The sequence below is a fragment of the Littorina saxatilis genome, linkage group LG1 (assembly GCF_037325665.1).
Source record: "Littorina saxatilis isolate snail1 linkage group LG1, US_GU_Lsax_2.0, whole genome shotgun sequence".
Classification (NCBI taxonomy): Eukaryota; Metazoa; Mollusca; class Gastropoda; order Littorinimorpha; family Littorinidae; genus Littorina; species Littorina saxatilis.
The window spans coordinates 24,491,993-24,516,992 of NC_090245.1; the positions used below are offsets into that span (position 1 = coordinate 24,491,993).

At 40.6% G+C, this 25,000-nt stretch overlaps 1 protein-coding gene across 1 annotated transcript in view; it reads left to right on the forward strand.

Moving 5' to 3' along the window:
• Nucleotides 1-25,000, forward strand: part of LOC138965476 (ATP-dependent DNA helicase Q4-like) — a 430,431-nt gene that overhangs the window by 304,709 nt on the left and 100,722 nt on the right. The window contains exons 19-20 of the mRNA XM_070337643.1: nucleotides 6,246-6,414; nucleotides 12,732-12,909. Coding sequence (XP_070193744.1) covers nucleotides 6,246-6,414; nucleotides 12,732-12,909 — 347 coding nt within the window. The remainder of the gene's footprint in view (nucleotides 1-6,245; nucleotides 6,415-12,731; nucleotides 12,910-25,000) is intronic.

The following is a 25,000-nucleotide window of genomic DNA, read 5'->3' on the forward strand; positions in this document are numbered from 1 at the left end:
TTTTTGCTCCATGGCTTCCTGATAGAGACTGGTCATCTGTCTTTGGGGTTGTCCAACACGTTTGCTGGCCGTCCCAACAGTGCGGTGCAGTTATTGTTGGTTCCATACCATGTCAAAAACAAGAATTCTTTCAATTAAACTGTGCTAAAAGAAGTTTCATAACATTTTCATTTTCATTAAAGTATTTTAGCTTCCTTGGAAGGACACATCTCTGCTGAGCTTTCTTATAAACATCATGAACATGATCACTTAAAGCCAACTTGTTATCAATTACAACACCCAGATATTTGACTGTTTCCACAAGTTCAAATTCCTAATCTCTTATTCTTACTTTTTAGGAACAACAAAATATCACTCTTTACTCCTAAAATCAATACTTTTATTTTACTTACATTTAATTGCAAGAAAATGAACTTCAACTATTCATTCAGAAAATTACCTTGGGTAAAATACTTCAACAAATTTCCTCGTCCTTCAGACGCCCTTCATTTGACCTTCAAAGTATTCCGTACCTACCTGCCTGGAGTACTCCGTACCTACCTGCACACACAGTGTGCGAAAATGAAGGTCATATACTAAGAATGAGACGTATTGCAATGTTCGTGTGTGATTCGATCCAGTCTGGCTGCAAATAAGATACATTTGCCAACGTGCTTTTGGGAAATATGACACTGCACAGACGCTTCAAGACTATCACTGGCAATCAAAGCCCTATTATTTTCTTTTTACGATTTGTTATTACTCCTTCGAGGATGTTTCGTCGAAAATCCCCTGATGCAAAACTAGGTTGACTGCAGCGCTTTTCGGTTTGTGAGCAAGTTGCCTGTCTTGCTGAGTTACAAAACAGTATTAATAGAATTCCTTTTTGGCCCGGAATATAAAATGTGATGACCTAGGTGATGATGCAAGGCGTCCCTGTATCCCTTCCCCGGGATTACGAGACTTCCGACGAAGAGAAATATGATGCAAGGTCGATGTATTGTTAGTTAATAAACTCCTGCACGTACGCCCTGCTGAAAATCCCAGCGTCCCCATCAGGCATCTCACCCCAGAATGACGTGTCTTACACCAATATTGTAGCTTCTAACTAAACTCGGCCGGAACAAAAAAACCAAAAATATCATATATGTTGAACGGGTGTTTTTTGTTGTTGGTTTTTGTTTTTTGTTGTTGTATTTTTTGTATTTCGAGCCACATGAAAAGGTCTGTTATTTTATTTCAAGACTTAATTGGAAAAGTCACAAGTTTGGGTTAATTATTTCTCTTTACAAACTAGTTCTTTTGTTACTTTTTTTTCTTTGAACGTTTTGCTGCCCTAGATTACTTCGTTCTTTGGGCTTGTTTATTGATTTGTATGTTTTTATTTTTTTATTTTTACATTTAGTCAAGTTTTGACTAAATGTTTTAACATAGAGGGGGAATCGAGACGAGGGTCGTGGTGTATGTGTGTGTGTGTGTGTGTGTGTGTGTGTGTGTGTGTGTGTGTGCGTGTGTGTGTGTGTGTGTGTGTGTGTGTGTGTAGAGCGATTCAGACTAAACTACTGGACCGATTTTTATGAAATTTGACATGAGAGTTCCTGGGAATGATATCCACGGACGTTTTTTTTCTTTTTTTCGATAAATGTCTTTGATGACGTCATATCCGGCTTTTTGTAAATGTTGAGGCAGCACTAGCACTGTCACACACTCATTTTTCAATCAAATTGATTGAAATTTTGGCCAAGCAATCTTCGACGAAGGCCGGACTTCGGTATTGCATTTCAGTTTGGTGGCTTAAAAATTAATTAATGACTTTGGTCATTAAAAATCTGAAAATTGTAAAAAATAAAAAAAAAATTATAAAACGATCCAAATTTACGTTCATCTTATTCTCTGAAAATTAAAAATATAAAAATTATGATTAAAATTAAATTTCCGAAATCGTTTCAAAAACTATTTCATCTTATTCCTTGTCGGTTCCTGATTCCAAAAACATATAGATATGATATGTTTGGATTAAAAACACGCTCAGAAAGTTAAAACGAAGAGAGGTACAGTAAAGCGTGCTATGAAGCACAGCGCAACCGCTGCCGCGCCAAACAGGCTCGTCACTTTCACTGCCTTTTGCACTAGCGGCGGACTACGTTCAGTTTCATTCTGTGAGTTCCACAGCTTGACTAAGTGTAGTAATTTCGCCTTACGCGACTTGTTTTTTTATTTGGGTAGAACATTTAAAACAAAGGTTTCCAAGCATCCGCCCTTCTTTATTTTTCTTTCTTTTTTTAAGATCGGAGATTTCTCATTCACGTCCTGCCCTGTCTACAGCCAGGGGAATAAGGCTTGTTCAGCCAACTTTATCCGCGTGTAGAGCAGGATCATGAAGGAATCTTTGTTTTTATTTTATTTATATCTGCTGGACAACTATAGATGCATGCAATAAATAGCCTCTCTCTCTCTCTCTCTCTCTCTCTCTCTCTCTCTCTCTCTCTCTCTCTCTCTCTCTCTCTCTCTCTCTCTCTCTCTCTTCGCCGTTAGATCCTTGTGGGTCAGCTTTGCGGTGTATTCCTGTTCCTCCTTTCTTTAGATCGTCTGGTGCTGAGGCCATTCGCAGGCTGACAATGCATGTGAGCGCGTATGTGTTTCGTTTGTCTATTCCCTCTCGGGTTGTGATGGTCATGCAGTACCGGTCCGCATGTGCGGGCGTGTGTTTTCTTCCGTTCTGTGGCGAAGTCTTGTCACAATCTGTTGTTGTGGTTCTCTCTCACATGACACTCATACCATGCAGAGCATTCATTCTGTGGCGAAGTCTTGTCACAATCTGTTGTTGTGGTTCTCTCTCACATGACACTCATACCATGCAGAGCATTCATTCTGTGGCGAAGTCTTGTCACAATCTGTTGTTGTGGTTCTCTCTCACTGTCACATGACACTCATACCATGCAGAGCATTCATTCTGTGGCGAAGTCTTGTCACAATCTGTTGTTGTGGTTCTCTCTCACATGACACTCATTCCATGCAGAGCATTCATTCTGTGGCGAAGTCTTGTCACAATCTGTTGTTGTGGTTCTCTCTCGCATGACACTCATACCATGCAGAGCATTCATTCTGTGGCGAAGTCTTGTCACAATCTGTTGTTGTGGTTCTCTCTCGCATGACACTCATACCATGCAGGGCATTCATTCTGTGGCGAAGTCTTGTCACAATCTGTTGTTACACCCCCGGTATAGGGATGTGTATAGGTTTCGGTCGATGTGTTTGTTTGTTTGTTTGTGTGTTTGTTTGTTTGTTTGTTTGTTTGTGTGTTTGTTTGTGTTCGCAAGTAGATCTCAAGAATGAACGGACCGATCGTCACCAAACTTGGTGAACAGGTTCTATACATTCCTGAGACGGTCCTTACAAAAATTGGGACCAGTCAAACACACGGTTAGGGAGTTATTGGTGGACTATAGTATGAGGGGGCATCTTCGGATATTCCCGGCGTTCTGTTACTATTTTTAGAAGGTCACCGCAGTGTCCAGAAGGTAAATTGGACCCGTAAATTATCCTCACTGTAAAAGTCCAAAGGTCGAATCAATTTATAGCCACGCGAAAAATACACTCTCATCTATCTCTATATATTTATACAATAGATATAGATATGTAGAGGTTACATGCCGAGTCTCAGTGATTATCAAAAATAATGGTCGAAGTTAGCGGATCATGAAAAATGCGAGCTTTAGCGAGCTTTTTCATGACCGCGAACTGAGACCATTATTTTTTATAATCACTGAGACGAGGTGTGTAACCTCTTTATTCCTCCTTTCTTCAGTTATTCAAAGAAAAGAGGAGTTTTTTTGCGAAAGTTTGATCGAATCCTATTCTCTCAACCAGTCAACCTGCGCAGGCGATCGATTAATGCGCGGTTGTATAGTTCCGTGCAAATCATTCCATTCTGTTAACACTTCTTGTCAGTTTTCCTATTTTGGGCTAAAATCAAGTACACAGATATGCTGTTATTCTGCTGTGGCGGCTAAGGCAGATATTGTGTGTTCTGTATATGTTTTGGTATCGCTCAGGATAATGTTTTTTCGTCAAATGGGACTAGCAGACGAACTTTTGCACCCGTGTTCCAACGTTAAAAACTGTATGAAGTTCAGTTTTCTGGGGAAAATAGTGTATGAAACCCCTTTATGTTGTTTAAATTGATGAGATGTGTGCATTTGGTTGCGTGTGATCTGTTTATTAAATGAAATATTGTTGAAAACTGACCGTCGGATTGCAGTCTGTTGTCGAAGGAACTGAGTGAAAAGAAGGGGAACTACTCTTGTCGCTAGACAAAGTATGAGTTACTTGCCTTGGGAAATTGCTTGTGATGAACGGCTTGACGGCACGGCAGATGAGATTCAGAAAACAACCGAACTCATGGATTTTATATGGAGATTCATGTGTTCAGGCCTGTAGTTGTTAATTTAAATGCGGTATGTTTGTATTGTTTGCTCCAGAGATGTATACTTCGTACATTAGAGCGTTCGGAACTTTTCAGTCGCAAAAAGTAGTACCGAAACAGAACAACCTCTCAACCCATTGCACTATCGAGGATTCAGGCTGTTGCTGGGTCGTTATTTGTTTGGTTGCTGGGTCATTATCGAAAAATAACTACCCCTACAAGTTTACAGAGGTAAAGAAGCAGAGGGGGGAATAAATATATATACGGCTTCTCTGTGTGTGTGTGTGTTTGAGTGTGTCTGTAGAAAACACCTGTGTATTGCACAGTTCTGTTTGTGATGTGGTACCTAGGGCGTCGTCGACAAGTATGGGACTCGACATGATATGATCAGGAATGGCATTATGGCCCCTAAATCATGTTCGTGCTAAGGACGGGGGTGTTTTTCCTACCTCGGAGGAATTTCTTGTTGTGGTTCTCTCTCACATGACACTCATACCATGCAGAGCATTCATTCTTTGCATCAGAGCATCCCCTTTTCATCATGTCTCCTTCTTCAGTTTCATTCTTTTTATTTTGAGTATCCGCCCTTTTAATCTCTCTGAGGATTATCATGTATTTATAGCACCATTCCATCTGTAAACTAGTAGGGGTGTTTATTCGCCATAATCATCCAGCAACCGAACGATCTTCACCTAGCAACCAGCCCGAATCCTCGATAGCTCATGGGATAAGCCTACACAGTTTATGCCATGAGGACTACTTTTAAGTCGTTTTACTGAACGCTCAAATGTACATGACGGACATCTCTTGGTGCAAACCACACATACATAACCCATTTTGACTAATAACTACACGCTTGAACAAATATGTAAATCAGTATAAAGTCCTTGAGTTTGGTTGTTTTCTGAATCGAAATCTATCCTCCTACGTTCCAGTGTTTTAATACCCGCAACACTCATACTTTGGGTAGAGTTGTTCCCTTCCGGATGTCTACACCTTGCGATTTCGACAAACGGACTGCAATCCATCGGTCGATTATAAAACAATGTTTCATTCGCAAACTGAATACACGCAAACAAAACACTCATCCCGGGTAAGATTCTCCATCATATTCAATAAAACAATGAAGCGGTTTTACACACTATTTTGCCTCAGAAAACTGAACTTTTTACAGTATTTGACTTTTGAAAACATGGTAAAAGTTCGTCTGCGACGCAATAGTGACAGGAAAAAAAATCCGAAGCGATATCAAAATATGAACCAAAAGAAAACAAGTATCTGCCTTTACCACAACAGCAGAATAACAGTGTATGTGCTTGGGTTTATTCCGAACGTAAGTACGTAACTGCTGTGAAAAGTTAACAGAATCGAATTATTTTGACTGTATTGTCCTGCCGCGCATTGTAATCACTCACTTGCTCAGGTTGACTGACGTGGAGATTAGGATTTGATTAAACTTTGGCACAAAAACACCGGGGTTTTTTGTGTGTGTTTTTTAAACTTTCAAAAGGTGGAATAAATAGGTTACACGGTGAGTCTCAGTGAATATTTAAAATATGGGTCGCATTTCGCGGTCACGAAAAAGCTCGTATTTTTCATGATCCGCTTACTTCGACCCATATTGTTAATATCCACCGAGACTCAACGTGTAACGTCTAAGTATCATTCAGTTTCTCTCTCTCTCTCTCTCTTTTTTTGGCTCTTTGCACTTTATTTTAGATAAGAAAAATGACACTTTCTATATCTATGATGGACAGGTTGGCAAATTGGGCTTAGCCTTAAGCCTTCATCCCTTTGTAATGAATCTGAACCGAATCTCTCTGTCCCTCTCCACGTGCAGTGCCCCCCAGTGGCGGTGGCCATCGCCAGACAGAAGCTGCGAGGGGAGAGCTTCAGCACCAAGAACAGCCTGGAGTTCCCCGTGGTGGACCTCAGTGATTCCATGGGCTGGGACTCCGGACCCGTCAAGCGAGAGCTCAAGGCCTTGCAGTGGACTGTGGGACCGTCAGGTAAAAGAAATACTTGTGTGCTGCGGTAATGGCGAGTTTGGCCAATATACTCCTGGCGATGTGCGAGTCATGCACACGTGCGCGTATCAATGTTGCATGCATGCTTGCACGCACACAGGCACGCACACACACACACACACACACACACACACACACACGCACCCACGCACGCACACACACACACACACACACACACACACACACACACACACACACACACACAACCCACCACCATGTTAACAAATCAAAGAATGCAAAGAACGAATAATATCCCCAAATCAGCAAACGTTCTTTCTGAGCTATTACCCATCATGAAACAAAATTCTTCACATATGAAATCGAGCAGGGCTGTGTCTGACCAATCCTTTGTAGTATCAAAAGTGTTGGTTGAAACATTTACAATGAAAAGAGCTGGTCGTATCAGACAGGTAGGATAATATCAAATAAAAGAAAAACTAAAATATGCCGGTCTTCTATGAAATACGAATTGTGTTGATGAAATCATTAAAAAAAAAAAACCTGATGAAAAGCAATTTCATGTTGTACTTTAAAGTCTTATTTTGTTTACAAAAACAAGAAAGGTTAAATTAAACGCCAGAAACTCCCTCTCTCTCTCTCTCTCTCTCTCTCTCTCTCTCTCTCTCTCTCTCTCTCTCTCTCTCTCTCTCTCTCTCTCTCTCTCTCTCTCTCTCTCTCTCTCTCTCTCTCTCTCTCTCTCTCTCTCTCTCTCTCTCTCTCGATCTCTACCCCCCCCCCTTTCTTTAATATACCCGTTTATTGCCATTGCGCGTGCAACCTCGCGTGATGCGGCTTCCTTTTCCACCACCATCTTGCTAATATGGGTGTCGATTACCATTTTCTAGTTATGATAATGACTCGCTTTAAGGCCTCAATTTATGTGAAATAGTCTGTGCGTGCAAATGTGTAAGGCGGTTTTATCGATCAGTATGCTTTCTTGCTCTGTTTCATCAGCTTCTTTGCCCAATTTTGCCAGATTTTTATCCTGACGAATGGCAATTGCAGAACAGATATTTAAATTCCCGCCCTTAAACGAAATTGTAAACGGCAAGGCTATGACAGTAAACACAATTTTGTTTTTGTCTGGTAGACCAGAAAGAAATGATTAAGAAAGACCTGTTGAGAGAAACGTGTGTGCGCGTGGTTGCCCAGAAAGAAATGATTAAGAAAGACTAATGCCAATGGAAAGGCATGTGTGTGTCAACATGGTACGTAGCCCAGAAAGAAGTAAGTAAGACAAAATAAAAATCGCGCGTGAAGGTCTTGTGTGAGAAGTTGTTCTGTAAATAGTGAGGTCCTTTCGCATTCACGGAGGACGAAGAAGCATTCACTTTCCCGCTGATATGATTTGGTAGGACAGAAGGCTTTGTCGATAGACATTTGATAGGCTAGAGCTAAAAAAATCTGTTCATTTGAGATGGTTTCTTTACACCGTTTACAATGATGACTACTGTTAGTTTGATTTAGGAACTGTTCGCTGATACGTATTTTGCAGGAGTTGCGTGATCATCGTCCTCTAATGTTCTGAGTGTACAGGGCACATTTAAGGAGATTCCCTTGCATTGTTTTTAATCGAACAATGACTGATCTTAGTTGTTTACTAACTATGCGACCGGCACGGTTGGCCTAGTGGTAAGGCGTCCGCCCCGTGATCGGGAGGTCGTGGGTTCGAAGCCCGGCCGGGTCACACCTAAGACTTTAAAATTGGCAATCTAGTGGCTGCTCCGCCTGGCGTCTGGCATTATGGGGTTAGTGCTAGGACTGGTTGGTCCGGTGTCAGAATAATGTGACTGGGTGAGACATGAAGCCTGTGCTGCGACTTCTGTCTTGTGTGTGGCGCACGTTATATGTCAAAGCAGCACCGCCCTGATATGGCCCTTCGTGGTCGGCTGGGCGTTAAACAAACAAACAAACTAACTATGCGCTTAGACTAGACTGATTGTGAGGATGGTGATTTTGCGTGATCGTCTTCTGTAAATATTCTGTGAACACGAGGTTGGAAAACCCCGTAAAAGGAATGACAGGAGACAGATGATGGGAGAGATCGTTTATGACGGTAATAATTATTATGTACGAAAATGACAGGAAGACGATGATCAGGAAGTGCGGATAGCATTAATTTGGATAAATTAAAAGGAAACCTGTCTTTCTTATCTCTGGGCTACCACGTGGACCCGCATGTGGCTGTCCGCTTGTCTTCGTTATTACATTTTGTCAAATTTTGACTAAATGTTTTAACATAGACGGGGAATCGAGATGAGGATCGTGGTGTATGTGTGTGTGTATGTATGTATGTATGTATGTGCGCGTGTGTGTGTAGAACGATTCAGATAAAACTACTCGACCGATTTTCATGAAATTTCACATTAGAGTTCCTGGGTATGATATCCCCGGACGTTATTTTTCACTTTTTCGATAAATGTCTTTGATGACGTCATATCCGGCTTTTTGTGAAAGTTGAGGCCGCAATGTCACGCCCTCATTTTTTTTAATTAAATTGATTGAAACTTTGGTCAAGCAATCTTCGACGAAATCCGGACTATGGGATTGAATTCCAGCTCCGCAGCGTAAAAATTAATTATTTAGTTTACTCATTAAAGTTGTCATAAAAATCGAATTTTCACTAACAGATTTGAAAATGATTGCATCGTATTCCTCACTTTCTGCTGGTTTCAAAAACATAATACATATGTCATGTTTACTATAACAATGTGCTCAGAATTACAGAAAATAGGTTGAAGTAAGTACTGCGTTCGCGCACTACGCGGAGACGAGCGTGACCCGTCTCGCCCGGTTTTTCGGTGTGGTTAGTCGAGACTATCTTAATATGGTCTCGGCGATTACTGTTTTTTGTTGTTAATCTGTAGCTTTGATGCCGACAGCTTGACTAAATGTTTTTGTATCGATTCACGCTACTTGTTTCTTTTTCTTTTCTCCCTTTTGGGTTTCTTCGTGGGTTTGTGTGGGTTATTTCTATTAACATACTAAAATCGTCAACTGTCATGCCTACCGCTTGATCACAGAACTGATATAATCATTGACCAATGAGTTTTAGTATTGGTTTGTCATGCTAGCGTGACAGATTGGCCGGGTTTTGCGAGAGCCAGGATCGACTTGTAAGGAAATACCGTTTTGGACATTGGCTGTCGCGAGTAGCGGATGGTGACTGCTTCAAAACATCAGACTTATTGTGGGGTTTTTTGTGCTCTCTCTCTCTCTCTCTCTCTCTCTCTCTCTCTCTCTGTCTCTCTCTCTCTCTCTGTCTGTCTCTCTCTCTCTCGCTCTCTCTCTAACTCTCTCTCTATCCCCCTCTCTCTCTCTCTCTCTCTCTCTCTCTCTCTCTCTCTCTCTTTGTCTCGCTCTGTCTCTCTCTGTTTCTCTCTCTCTGTGTCCTTTGATGTATGTTGTAGTTAAGGATGTATTTGATGAGGCACCAGCCATCCCCTGTACATACCCATACATGTATGTATTGTGCGTGTGTGTGTGTGTGTGTGTGTGTGTGTGTGTGTGTGTGTGTGTGTGTGTTTGTGAGAGAATGAGTGAAAGTCAGAGTGTGTATGTGTGTGAGAGTGGGAGGGAGAGAGAGAGAGAGAGAGAGAGAGAGAGAGAGAGAGAGAGAGAGAGAGAGAGAGAGAGAGAGAGAGAGAGATGTTTGATACATGTACCGGTTGTAACGGGTCAGTTGGCCTAAACAATAAACTTTCTGAGTTCTGAGTTCTCTCTCTGTCTCTCTGTCTCTGTCTCTGTCTCTGTCTCTGTCTCTCTCTCTCTCTCTCTCTCTCTCTCTCTCTCTCTCTCTCTCTCTCTCTCTCTCTCTCTCTTCGGTTGAATCGTAATGTACTTTGTGTGCGGTGGTTGCGGGCGGAAGAGGAGGAGGAGGGGGGGTCTAGTTGTTTCGAGCAGGGATTACAATAATATTACTGCCGCATGTGCAAAGTGCTTCTCTCCCGTCAAGACAATAACTAAACGAACATCATGCAGCAGACTCCCGGCAGCAATAAGGCCAACTGACCACACGGTATTAGGATCAGGGTCAGCTGAACCCACGGCTGGTACTTTGACCGGCCTGTCTTTGAGATGGAAAGACAACAAGTTTATTGGCACGGATCAAGCAACGTGCTAGCTGACTGATTTCCATAACATCTCCATTGGCAAGCATCAGTGTGGCCACACGTTGCTGGCCCTTACCGTGGCTTTGACGCGACGTATTGCACTAATGGTTCACAAGTACCCTGTGCAGGTTCCCTAGCTTTCAATTGGTGAGGGCAAAGTAATCAGTCTTTGGTGGGCATGTTCGTGCTAATACGTATTCACTATTGTCTTACTTGGGGGGGGGGGGGGGGGCTTGAAAGACAGCTCTAAATATTAATAACCACACTAACGAAATGGTTGCATTTTATTTGTGTCAGTCGTTTAGAGCTTAGCTCACTAGAAAACAAACTTTTTCTAGAGAAAACAGGTACGTATACATCAATAGAGTAATGTAGTACTGAGAACAAGGAAATAAGCTGCTCGTTTTATTAATTTTAATGATGCGAGATTTTACTTATCGGTACTGTGCCTGAAGCGGTTAAAGTAAAAATTTAAAATTTTTAAAAAGAACAACAACACAAACAAATAAGTGCGATGGCCCCTAATGACACTCACGAGCAGCAGAAGCGGTCCTTTGATGCTTTCATACGAATCCCTGGCTTATCCAAATCGGCGGTCAAATCTCTCGAACCAGCTAGAGGGGTTTACCGTCAGAGATGTGGCAGCTGCCGTCTTGAATCAAAGAGGATTGTCCACCCGGGGGATTGCGCTGACCACTGCTGTGTTGATGGTCAGATACACTGTAGTCCAGAGGGGCCTCTCCGAACTCTCCGTGTTGTTCAGTGCGTCAAGAACGTCCTTGCCAGCAAAACTCTGCACGGTCACCTTCAAGAGGACCATGGAACATGTTGTAGTATGACCTTAACTGCTTTGACAGATAGGGCTTTAGAAAGGATGGCGGGGGGGGGGGGGGGGGTAGAGCTGGTAAAAGTGGGATGATTTTGTTAGTTTGTTATATTACCGTCGGTTGGATGAGTGGACTGGCGTGTTGCTAGATGATTGGTTGGCTGTTGTTACGTACTACCGTATACTGTACACATTTACTGTAAAGTCATATTTAAGCAAATAAATGAGCAAGCGCAGCAGCTTAAACAAAACTTATCTTGCGGCTCACTCGCCCAACTGACGTATCCCGAAGAAAACAGATCGACACCATTTATAAAGATGAAAATATGAAACTAGCTTACTCAAAAAAACTTTTTTTTAAATGTCAAGTCACTGTGGTTTACTTTTTTAAGGGGTAGAGTAAAAGCATGTTATATTGTCAAAATGGGTGTGGGGTAGTAGAAGCACCACATTTCAAAATTAAGTTAAGTTAAGGGTCGGACATATTTTTACCTTGGTTAAAAGGATATCTTACCTTGGATGTAACACCGTTTAAGTCATGAATTATCCCTTTCACACGTTCGATTTCATATTTGTTTGTGTTTCATGCTTAAAATTTAGTTTCAAAAGTGGGTACAAAGGGTGTTTTATTCAGTTTCCCAGTAAAGTAATCGTGTTTATGTTTTTTGTGTTTCTGAGTCCTCTTCGGGTATGTTTATTTGATTGTTGATTAATTCACATATCAATCAATCAATCAATCAATGAGTCTTATATCGCGCATATTCCGTGGGTACAGTTCTAGGCGCTCTGCAGTGATGCCGTGTGAGATGAAATTTTTATACGGCCAGTAGATTGCAGCCATTTCGGCGCATATTTACCTTTCACGGCCTATTATTCCAAGTCACACGGGTATAGGTAGACAATTATTAACTGTGCCTAAGCAATTTTGCCAGGAAAGACTCTTTTGTCAATCGTGGGATCTTTAACGTGCACACCCAATGTAGTGTACACGGGGGGAGGTTCGGACACCGAAGAGAGTCTGCACACAAAGTTGACTCTGTGAAATAAATTTCCGCCGAACCTGGGATCGAACTCACGCTGACAGCGGCCAACTGAATACAAATCCAGCGCGCTACCAACTGAGCTATATCCCCGCCCACAGTAGTATCCTAGTTATTTCTTCAGTAGTGTTTTTGTGACAAAATCTGTTTCTCCCAAGTGTCATTTTGTATCTTAGAAGGTAGCTCGGTGCGCCCTATTGATGTTATCCCTTGCCTTAGCACAACTTGAACTTGCACAAAAAAAGACCCCGTTCTAAAATGTATCACACCAGCAAAGAGTAGACTTCAGATTCTCATTGTTTTATATATTTCTGATTTCAGGTGCCCGGAAGAGCGGCGTTATCGTCAATTTCAGCGACCTGGCTTTCCGCGTGCGCGCGTGCGGTGACGTCAGCGAGAGCGAGATGGACGCGCTGCTTGACTACCTGCACGAGAGAGTCACGCGCCAGGAGCGTTCCGAGCTGACCCAGCTGGCTCGCCTCGCCAAAACTCTCAGAGGGTGAGGGGCTTTTTTCTCATCTCTTGTAGGCACCTCCTCTCCCTAACTTATCTCTGAATATTCTTATTCTTCTTGTTCGTTCATGGGCTGAAACTCCCACGTTCACTCATGTTTTTGCACGAGTGGGTTTTTACGCATATGGCCGTTTTTACCCCGTCATTCAGGCAGCCACACGCCGCTTTCGGGGGAAGCATGCTGGGTATTTTCGTTTTTCTATAACCCACTGAACTCTGACATGGATTCCAGGATCTTTTCGTGCGCAATTAGTCTTTTGCTTGCGTGAACACACGAAGGGGGATAATAATAATAATAATAATAATGCATACTATTAATAAAGCGCATGTATCCAGGGTTTAACCCTACTGCTCAAAGCGCTGCACAACCATTGGAAGAAAATACAATAATAACAACAACATAACATTCTTTACAGTGCAATCACACACATATCAATGGATAACACATTGCACAATAAAACATCACAAACACACGCGCGGACACACACACGCACTATATAATACACATTGCACAATAATACATTATCACAAACATGTGCACTCACGCGCGCGCGCGCGCGCGCAAAACATACGTGAAAAACTATGTACAGTACATATCATGGGGCAAAAATCACCATCAGGAACGGACCAGGCTTGAAAGTATATTTTATGGTAAATGTTTGCGGAAAAGGTGTGTTTTAGTTTTGATTTGAACTGTGACAGGGAAGAGCAACTGCGGAAGTCAGCGGGCAGTGAAACCAAACACAAGGGGCTTGATACTTGAAGAATTTCTTTCCGTGCGTTTCCAGTTTAAATGTTGGTACTTTGAGGAGCTTTTCAGAGATGGACCTGAGAGTGCGAGAGGGTGCGTAGATGTTCAGTACTGAGGATAGGTATGGGGGAAGGGTGCCTAAAAGAGACACATGCAATTGTGTACTCCACCCTGGCTTCAACGGGAATCCAATGGAGCTTTTTGAGGAGAGGTGTGGCGCGATGTGTTTTGCGCTTACGAAGCACAACTCCAGCAGCTCCTTTTGGAGGCGGCTGTCTTTGATGACCTCATACCCGGCTTTTTGTGAAAGTTGAGGCAGCACTGTCACGCTCTCTTTTTTCAACCAAATTTGTTGAAATTTGAGTCAAGCAATCTTTGACTAAGTCCGGACTATGGTATTCAATTGCAGCTCGGAAGCTTAAAATCAATTAATGAGTTTGCTCATTAAAGTTTTCACTAAATCGAATTTTCGCGAACAGATTTAAATTTGATTGCATTGTATTCTTCATCGAATTCTGACCCCCCGCGGGTTAGGGGGAAGAATTTACCCGATGCTCCCCAGCATGTCGTAAGAGGCGACTAACGGATTCTGTTTCTCTTTTTACCCTTGTTAAGTGTTTCTTGTATAGAATATAGTCAATTTTTGTAAAGATTTTAGTCAAGCAGTATGTAAGAAATGTTAAGTCCTTTGCACTGGAAACTTGCATTCTCCCAGTAAGGTCATATATTGTACTACGTTGCAAGCCCCTGGAGCAAATTTTTTATTAGTGCTTTTGTGAACAAGAAACAATTGACAAGTGGCTCTATCCCATCTCCCCCCTTTCCCCGTCGCGATATAACCTTCGTGGTTGAAAACGACGTTAAACACCAAATAAAGAAAGAAAGAATCGAATTCTGAATCTAAAAATATCTACATATGTCATGTTGACACTAAAAATGTGATCACAATTAACGTAAATAGGTTAGTTAGGTACTACGATTTTAATGTCGGAAATCGATCCAAAAATGATTTTATCTTATTCTTTATCATTTCCTGATTTCAAAACCATATGTAATTGTATATAATATGTTTGTATTGAAAACAAGCTCAGAAAGTTAAAAAGAATACAGAAAGGCGTGCTTTCCTGCTTAGCGCAATACGCTACTGTGCTGTACTAGTGGGGCTCCTATGTTGCAAAATCATTCAAATCATGCAACAAACACCAAATTAAGCAAATATGAAGAGTTTTATGTGCTTAACAAAACCTGATACAGAGCCATCGCGAAAAATAAAAAAATGGGTAGTTTTTAAACAATTTTTCAAAATGGCCGCCAGTGTAAACGGTTGGGTATGTTAGGCATATTTCACTTCATGTCATTAACAGCAAATTTGGCGTAAATGGACATTTGCTTTTGCTTAACAAAACCTGATACAGAGCCACCGTGAAAAAATTAAGAAATCAGTAGTTTTTTTACAATTTTCAAAATGGCCGCCAATAAAAGGGTATTTCGGCATTTTTGATGCTACAAGACATTCTCTTGCAATAGAAACTAACACAAACACATTTTTAAACAAAACAATACATGTATTGTTGGTGCAGAGAATGATTGGACGGTGTGGGTGGCAGGGTTGAAGAATTTGTGGATTACCTAAACTGTGCAAAAATAAATATATTGCACCAATTTTCATACCAAAACGAAAACATTCATTCCTGTGCTGTTATATTCAATGTATGCTATTAAGGGCACTCAACTTGGCTAACTGGAACACTTTTAAGATAAAAGGTGGCCTTTACATGGGTTATTTGACCGCCGCCCAAATAAGGGTACAGTACCCCCAAAATAAAACTGATAAAAATGTAATGTATCAACTCAAAAGTCGACTAAAATTCATAATCGCTGTATTTCGAAAACGTTGTTTGTTCTCATGTGTTTACACAACTAGCACATTCCGGCAAGTGTCTATACTCAAAAGAAACTTTGGCAGTACTTGAAACAACCATCTGTCATATATACATGCGAAGTCAAAAATATGTGGGATGTAAGTCAACAAACCTGTGGCAGTTTTTAAAATATTATTTCGTGAAGATTTGAAAGTGTACTCAAACGGTTGAACTACGCCTCGTGCGTAGACACACATTCCTGAAAGTTTCAACGCAACCCACTTGGTCATTGCTAAAATACATGGATTTTAGTTGACTTCGGTATCCCTCAAATTTGACACATAAACATCTCATCCGTGAGATCGACACATACATCAGTAGGTACAATGGCACAACACTAGAAATATGCAAGATGGCGAAATAAAACAACCTGTTCTGGATGGATAATCAAGTTGACTTTCTCTTCGTATACAACAGTGACCCAGTTGTGCCTCAGGAATTGTCGTCAGCTTTTTAAAAGGTACCCGAAGTTTTTGTCACATCTCTTTGTCACGTCAAGGGTATCCTTATTTTGACGGCGTAAATGATGATGTTAAAAAAAAATGTGCCAGATAGCGAAGATGCGAGCCTTTAATGGCATAGACAGTTTGAATAAAATGACACAGGAATAAAAGTTTGAGTTGAGGTATGAAAATGGGTGCAATAATATTTTTGCACAGTTTAGATGCTGACAGTTTTCACAGGCATGCAAGCACATTTGCAGAGAGCTGTGCTCTGCAGTCCTTCTTAGCAGCATTTGCAGCGTTTTGTTGTACAGCTCTTCTTGCAGGCACACCTCATGAGTTCTCGGCACACGCTGGATACCTCTTGAAAGCTCGTCCAGAATGACTCCCACTTTCCAGCCTTGAACTGCCAGCCCACAGAGTTTGGAAGTCTAATAGGTAGATGGCTCTTCTCAATCTCATGTCCTGCAGCAGCACCTCACTTGTAAGGGGATTATGGTCAATTTGGCAGCTCTTTTTACTGAAGAGGTACCGTCTAGCACTGTTTACACCCAGTACGTTGCTGGTTTTGTCCTACAAATGTACACCAAAAAGCTCTTGTGCTGCCCTGTCAGTGGTACTCAGCTTACAAAGAGGAGCAGACAACCTGAAGAAAGTTTGAGTGACGTCTTCAAATGCTTGCCATACTTCCCAAGCCTTCTGATTCCCCAATACCATTGAAGAACGACATAGTGTCACAGCCTGTAAGGCTATGCAAAATGGGCAGACAGGGTGACTTCTCTTGGCCAATGGCTTTGGCAATGTGGCGATACACTTCACGAGCAGAAAAAAACGCAACACAGCTGGAATGAGAAGCAGACTGTCTGGCCTCCTCTACATCCATGGTGCAGGAAATCAGCCTGTGGTACCCTTCACACAAAAGATGAAAAGTGACATTTTTATTTGAATGTATTTGAATAATGTATACTATCTCAGAGAGTCGGTCAAAGCCGGGTTAGCAAGTCTTCACACAACAGACCAAAATGAAAGAAAATTGTATTTCATGAATTTGTATAATTCTTACTGTTTCAGGTTAAAAAACAAACAAACACAGTTTCCAGTGACCCAACTGATTCTGGAATCTTTCTGACCGCTACATTTATTCGCTTCAAACAGTCGCTAACAGAATGTTGACCATAGTGAGGGTTCGTACGTTAAACCCATCAAATTCACAGAGGTCGCTTACAAATGATGTGCAAACATGTTCCAATTAATACAAATAAAAAAATCTTACTGTTAAGATGTATTAGGTAACAAACCTTGATACAGTAGTACTAGTGAAATCGGCTCCCTTCTGTGGCACCGGAATAAATGCAGAACGCTTGTTCCCAGGAACCGGCATGTGGTGTAACTCTTGTATATATCCTGTAAAAATAAAATTCACACCAATGCACGGTCAACTTAAAATAAGCAAAAGGATGAGAAACAAACAACAAACCAAAATTGTAAAACTCAAAGAGCGGTACCTCTTCATTTTTCAAAACCACTTATCTCATTTGATTAGCATACACTGTATGCTTTTGTCTGTTAATACCTACCGTCTTTGAAAGTTTGATCACAACACTGTAAAGACATGGGGAGTGGAGTGCTTTATCTCCAGCTGGTCATCCTACCAGAGACATACATACAGAGATTCTATCTATGTCTCTGATCCTACTATCTGGCCTACCCTCACTCAGTTTTTGACTCTACCCCTCCCCACCTTATGGAAGTCCTTAACGTAGGCAGGACTAATCATTTATCATACCATGAACAATCTCTTTCTCCTCGCCTTTTATTCAAAGTTCGTTTAATCTGTTTAAAATCACCAGCGTGGCGATCATGATTTCCTTACTTGTAATCAACAGATAGATCTAGATCTATCAGCATCACAATCCAGCAGTGATGAGCTATTGCAAGATTAAACAAAGTCTCTGCATTTCAGCGCTTCACCCGATGAATAACAGACCCCAGGGGAGAATTAAACAGTAAAATGATGTGACATTGGTGAATGGATGCGTATTCTTGAAAACTTACCGTCAGAAACGTTGTTTTCGCTCAAATCAAAACACGCAATGTTGCGGAGGCCGCCATCTTGAATTTTCATGCTGCGGATATATAAAATTCTAAAAACGATCAAATTAAATACCAGAACACAAAAATACCCATAAGAGTATTTATGTCATGCATGTGTTATCAGCAGACAACTTCTGGTGCATGGTAAACCATTGAATTTTACATTTGCTGAGTTGGGAATATTTACTGCTGAGCGCTTTTGGTACGAATTTCGTCTGCTGTAAATGCAGCCTTTTATTCCCTATCAAAGACAAAAAAAACGATTTCTGAAGTGGCTCTGTATCTGAAATCCCTTAAATAATTATAAGGAACAATACCACAAAGTATGATGTTTGTTGCAAGATGTGAATGATTTATGAGTGCGTCTGCAACATACGAGCCCCACTATACTGGCTTGTCAATTTCACTTCGTTTTGCACGTGAAAAGTGAGCGATTTCCTTGTTGCGGGGATAGAAGAAAATTTGTTGTCTTGGTGAACAAATGCAGTTTTTGACTCACATGCGAAGCAAAAGTGAGTCTATGTACTCACCCGAGTCGTCCGTCCGTCCGTCCGGACGTCCGTCCGGAAAACTTTAACGTTGGATATTTCTTGGACACTATTCAGTCTATCAGTACCAAATTTGGCAAGATGGTGTATGATGACAAGGCCCCAAAAAACATTCATAGCATCTTGACCTTGCTTCAAGGTCAAGGTCGCAGGGACCATAAATGTTGCCTAAAAACAGCTATTTTTCACATTTTTCCCATTTTCTCTGAAGATTTTGAGATTCAATACCTCACCTATATATGATATATAGGGCAAAGTAAGCCCCATCTTTTCATACCAGTTTGGTTTACCTTGCTTCAAGGTCAAGGTCACAGGAGCTCTTCAAAGTTGGATTGTATACATATTTTGAAGTGACCTTGACCCTGAACTATGGAAGATAACTGTTTCAAACTTAAAAATTATGTGGGGCACATGTTATGCTTTCATCATGAGACACATTTGGTCACATATGATCAAGGTCCAGGTCACTTTGACCCTTATGAAATGTGACCAAAATAAGGTAGTGAACCACTAAAAGTGACCATATCTCATGGTAGAAAGAGCCAATAAGCACCATTGTACTTCCGATGTCTTGAATTAACAGCTTTGTGTTGCATGACCTTGGGTGACCTTGACCTTGGGTCAAGGTCACATGTATTTTGGTAGGAAAAATGTGTAAAGCAGTTCTTAGTGTATGATGTCATTGCTAGGTTTAGTTATTTGAACTTGACCCTGAAGGTCAAGGTCATGTAAAGGTCAAGGTCAAGCATGTGAGTCGTATGGGCTTTGCCCTTCTTGTTTTTTGTTTGTTTGTTCGTTCATGGGCTGAAACTCCCACGGCTTTTACGTGTATGACCGTTTTAATTTTACCCCGCCATTTAGGCAGCCATACGCCGCTTTCGGAGGAAGCATGCTGGGTATTTTCGTGTTTCTATAACCCACCGAACTCTGACATGGATTACAGGATCTTTTTCGTGCGCACTTGGTCTTGTGCTTGCGTGTACACACGGGGGTGTTCGGACACCGAGGAGAGTCTGCACACAAAGTTGACTCTGAGAACTAAATCTCTCGCCGAACGTGGGGACGAACTCACGCTGACAGCGGCCAACTGGATACAAATCCAGCGCGCTACCGACTGAGCTACATCCCCGCCCCGAACAAATGCAGTGCCTTCAGTTTCATTCTGAGAGTTCGACACACTGACTGTATGTTTTTATTTCGCCTTACGCGACTTAGTTTTTTTTTTGTGGCTTTCGTTTCACCATCTCGACTCCACTTAATATTCTTTTGAAAAGCGCAACGCCGGACCGTTCCTGATTGTTTCTTTATACGTCCACTTCCAACAGGCTATTCTGATTTTCACCATGAAAAGACCTGTCCCATCGAAAATAAAAATGTGATCAGGCAATACATGTTCAGCGTCTTGCTCGGCCATTTGACATTTGCCATTTTGAATACTGAGGGAGGAACGGTAGAAGTCGCAGAGCGCATATGTATGTTGTTTGTGTGTGTGTACGTGTGGGTGGGTGGTTGCTGTGGGGATGGGTGTTAGTGTGGGTTTGTGCGCGCGCGTGCGTTTGTGTGTATTTGTGCACGCGTTGGCAAGCGCGTCTTTGTGTGTGTGTGTCTGTGTGTGTGCGTGCCAAAACCCCATCCCCAACCTTACCTGCAAACTCAACAGATTGCATAGAATGTACTCGACTGATCTAAACGTTGCGTGCGTGAGTAATTGTCCGTCCAGAGTTGATCCTCCAGTAGCCAACGTGGCGAAAACATATATTCAAATCGATGTGTTTGTTGTTGGGTTTTGTGTGTGTGTGCGTTTTTTTGTTTTTGTTTTTGTTTTTTTAATGACAGGCATCCTGAACTCAGGTCAAAATGAGTTCGGCTCATTCTATCCCTGACAGGATGCCTTTGTTTTCCTTGTCTGGCGAGGAAATCGATTTTTTAAATATTTAGATCTTTTCGTAATGTGTTATGGATATAAGTAGATTCGCGTTCGTCGATAATGATTTTTCATGGTTTCGTGTAAATTTTAATTTACAAAGGAATTGATATGTAAGACAGTTTCAAGCGAGCTATTTTTCGCGGCTGTATTTACTGTGCAAACAACTCTAAATATGGCAAAAGTGTCACGTGATAATCAACCGTTTGGTTTCCGCGCTCGCTGAAGCAGACGTTTTTTTTTTTTTTGTTTTTTTATTTTTTATTTTTTGCCAAGCACATCATTGTGGGGCTTTTAATCAATAACATGCATCCGTCTACAATGTATCATCATTCATCCATCAACATTTATAATAAATATGTAAATGGCAAGTATACAAGACATATATATATATATATATACAACATTAGGACATAACAGACAGACGGACATATAACATACCGTTCGCCTACAAGTAAGGCCGGAGCTTAACATAACATGCAGATTACAATACTTGACATTATGGACGTATTACCTGCTTAATAATAATACAGTCAGTTAATAATACCGTCAAACAAAACAAAAAAAACAAAAAAAAACAAAAAAATCAAAGCAAAAACACATATATATACGCAAATCATCACATCTCTGCACAACCTAGCGTACTACCTAACCAACTCTTCATATGGGGACCATAATTCTACAAATTTGGTAATGTTACCAGAATTGAAACTGGAATATTTTTCTATTTCAAATCTGTATCTCAAATTTCTTAAAAATATTTCTAACAGTGGCCTTGTCTCTTGTAACTTACTCTTATAAATATAAAACTTTGCAAACAAAATGATAAAATCCAAAACCACATCTACCTTAACATTGTTCATACACCCAAACAAAATAAATTCTTCTGTAAAAAGAACATTTGCGCGGTAAATACCACTTCTGTTTAACAAATCTTCCAAATCAGTCCAAAATTTCCGACTAAGCGGGCAGTACCAAAATATATGGGAAATTGTTTCATTTTCAATTTTACAAAAGGCACAAAGGGGACTGTCAAGAATCTTTTGAACAAATAACCGGCTAGCAACACCAAGAATGCGGTGAAGCAATCTGGTCTGGAACCATCTTAACTGTGTGTCCTTAGTTGTTTTAAAACACTTATCAAAAATCTGTTTCCAGTTCAGGTTGTAAAAATACATATTCCATCTGTTCATGCCTGCAGGGTTATCATCAAATTTTGATTTCAAAAAGACTTCTTTAATTGCCTGTTTGCCTCTACAAATAATCTGCCAGGGTTTATAATCCCTAATCTGAAAACCATTCAACGAATCAATTTTTACTTTTCTCTGATATTTTCGTAAGGACTTAATCACTCCCTCATAGAATAAAAAATTAGTTTGAACAAAAGGAAAATTTAACCTAAATTCTTCAAAGGTAAAGAAATTTCCATTTAAATGTAGCAACTGTGTGACTTGGAATAATAGGCCGTGAAAAGTAGGATATGCGCCGAAATGGCTGCGATCTGCTGGCCGATGTGAATGCGTGATGTATTGTGTAAAAAAAATTCCATCTCACACGGTATAAATAAATCCCTGCGCCTTGAATATGTGCGCGATATAAATTGCATAAAATAAAAAAAAATAAAAAAATTAAAAATAAATCCCTGCGCTTAGAACTGTACCCACGGAATACGTGCGATATAAGCCTCATATTGATTGATTGATTGAACTGATGGACAAACACTACATCATTTTCAATCCATTCCTTATTTACTATTGTACCGTGGTCTCGTATAATGTTCAAATTGTAATGTATACATTCGGAAACAAAATCATTCACATTAATTACCTCGCTTAAGGAACAGCATTTCTTATAATGTTTCAAAACATCCTTCCAAAAACTGTTACCACATCGTTTCATTAACACATTTACATACTCGGCACCCACTTTAAATATGTCTTTCATTCCAGGTATCATATCATAAATAAGCTTTTTTATATCAAATTCAAACATCTTTAATCTGCGAATCCAATTTATCTTTACTGATGCCACAAAAGTGTAAATGTCAATCATATTCAGACCACCATTGCAGTAGGGTCTGCAAACGACATTACGCCGAATCTTTGCAGGTTTACCATTCCACAGGAAGGAATAAAAGGCTGCATTCACTTCTCGTAAAAAGTCTTCGGGTGGGTCTGGCAATACAGTTAATAAATAGACCAATTTTGAAAGGACCAAAGTTTTCAAAATTATAATTCTACCGAATGGTGTTAACTGTTTTCTGCTCCAATCGTTTAAAATTCTTTTAATCTCTTTTAATTTTCCTTCATAATTAATTTCCAGAATGTTGCCGGTGTTTGTCGAAAATTTGACTCCCAATACTTTAAAAATCCCAGGGTCCCAACAGAAGTTCATATCCCTCATATATCTTTCTTCTGAATTTCGCTTTCTTCCAATCCAGACAATTTGAGTTTTTTCATTGTTTATCTTTAATCCGGAAAATTTAGAAAATTTCTGTAAAGTTTTAACACATTCAACAAACGATTCCTTACTGCCATCCAAATAAAGAGTTGTATCGTCCACAAATTGAGACAATAACACTTCCTCGTTATTCAATTTCAATCCTTTTATCACAGAATTATTACGTAACATTAATGATAGTATCTCGGAACATATTAAATACAAATATGGTGAGAGGCTATCGCCTTGTTGGACGCCTCTTCTTATATTATGCCGTACGAAAATAACTGAATGCGAAAACAAACAATCACTGAAAGACATAAAACTTAGTTCAGAAGCGAATCCTAGAAACCCCTAAATAATGGAAAATGTGTTGGCTAAACAATTCATTGTTTACGTAAATAATTCATTGTTTACGTAAATAATGATTTATTTAGCAACATTGCTGATTGTTTATAAACAATGTAATATAAGTCTAAATAATATATTCGTCTTTCGTCAGAAACATCAGCGAAAAACATATGGGAGATAACTCTGTATTCTTGTTTTGATATAGATTTTCCTTTAATGCGCGTTGTAATTATTCATCCTGTCAGAGAGACAGAGCGATAGCGTGGACCGATGATTATCAGAATGGATGGATGCATGAAAGTAGTATCTAGAATCTGGTCACAGTCGGTGCATAAAAACAACAAACAACGTGAAAAGCACATTGCTTTTCATCCTTTGGCTTGGTAAATTCAATATATAGCGTAGTTAACGTTAGGCAAGCCTATTCATGTGAATTAAAATGTTCTTTATCGAAAACAGTTCCATAAAGGTTCTTTCCGCCTGAAGACGAACCTTTTACACCAATCTAAAAAGTTTTGGCAGAAAGAAACGAAGAAACAAGTCGCGTAAGGCGAAAATACAATATTTAGTCAAGTAGCTGTCGAACTCACAGAATGAAACTGAACGCAATGCCATTTTTCAGCAAGACCGTATACTCGTAGCATCGTCAGTCCACCGCTCATGGCAAAGGCAGTGAAATTGACAAGAAGAGCGGGGTAGTAGTTGCGCTAAGAAGGATAGCACGCTTTTCTGTACCTCTCTTTGTTTTAACTTTCTGAGCGTGTTTTTAATTCAAACATATCATATCTATATGTTTCTGGAATCGCCTGCCAAACGGTTGTGTGACGTGTCTAGTGTGTTGGCGAAGTGTCTTGTGCTTGTCACTTCTCGCTTTCAGCCCTCACCGCTGGCTAGCACCGTCTGTCCTTTTTAGGACAATGCGAAAAGAGAGCAGAATGCGTCAGTCTCTCCTGCCAGTACAATAACCTCTCCACAACAAGCCCTATGTAGTGCCTCCATCGCGGCGACAGGCGTAAACTGGGTACCGCAAGGCCCCAGGCTAGACTACAAGGACTCGGAGGAGGTTGGCCCCTAGACGTGCGGCATGCGGGCCCACCGGTGTGTGGAAACGCCCAGGTGCCCACGAACCAACCTCCAGCTATGGGTCAAATAGCCGGGCAGGATAGGCTCGTCAACCCTGGCAGGCAGCTATCCTAAGAGAAGACCACTCTGAATTCAAAACGAGGGTAGAGGAGGCTCATCATCCATGGAAGGAAACTCGTCTAGGAGAAGGAAAACTCCGAAATGAAACCCACGCAGTCCCTCGAAGACGGAACGGCACTGGCCTTTTTTAGGCGGGGAGCAGACCGGGTGCCTACGCTATCCTCGACAAATGGTTGTTGTTTCTGGAATCAGGAACCGACAAGGAATAAGATGAAAGTGTTTTTAAATTGATTTGGACAATTTAATTTTGATAATAATTTTTATATATTTAATTTTCAGAGCTTGTTTTTAATCCGAATATAACATATTTATATGTTTTTGGAATCAGCAAATGATGGAGAATAAGATAAACGTAAATTTGGATCGTTTTATAAATTTTTATTTTTTTTTACAATTTTCAGA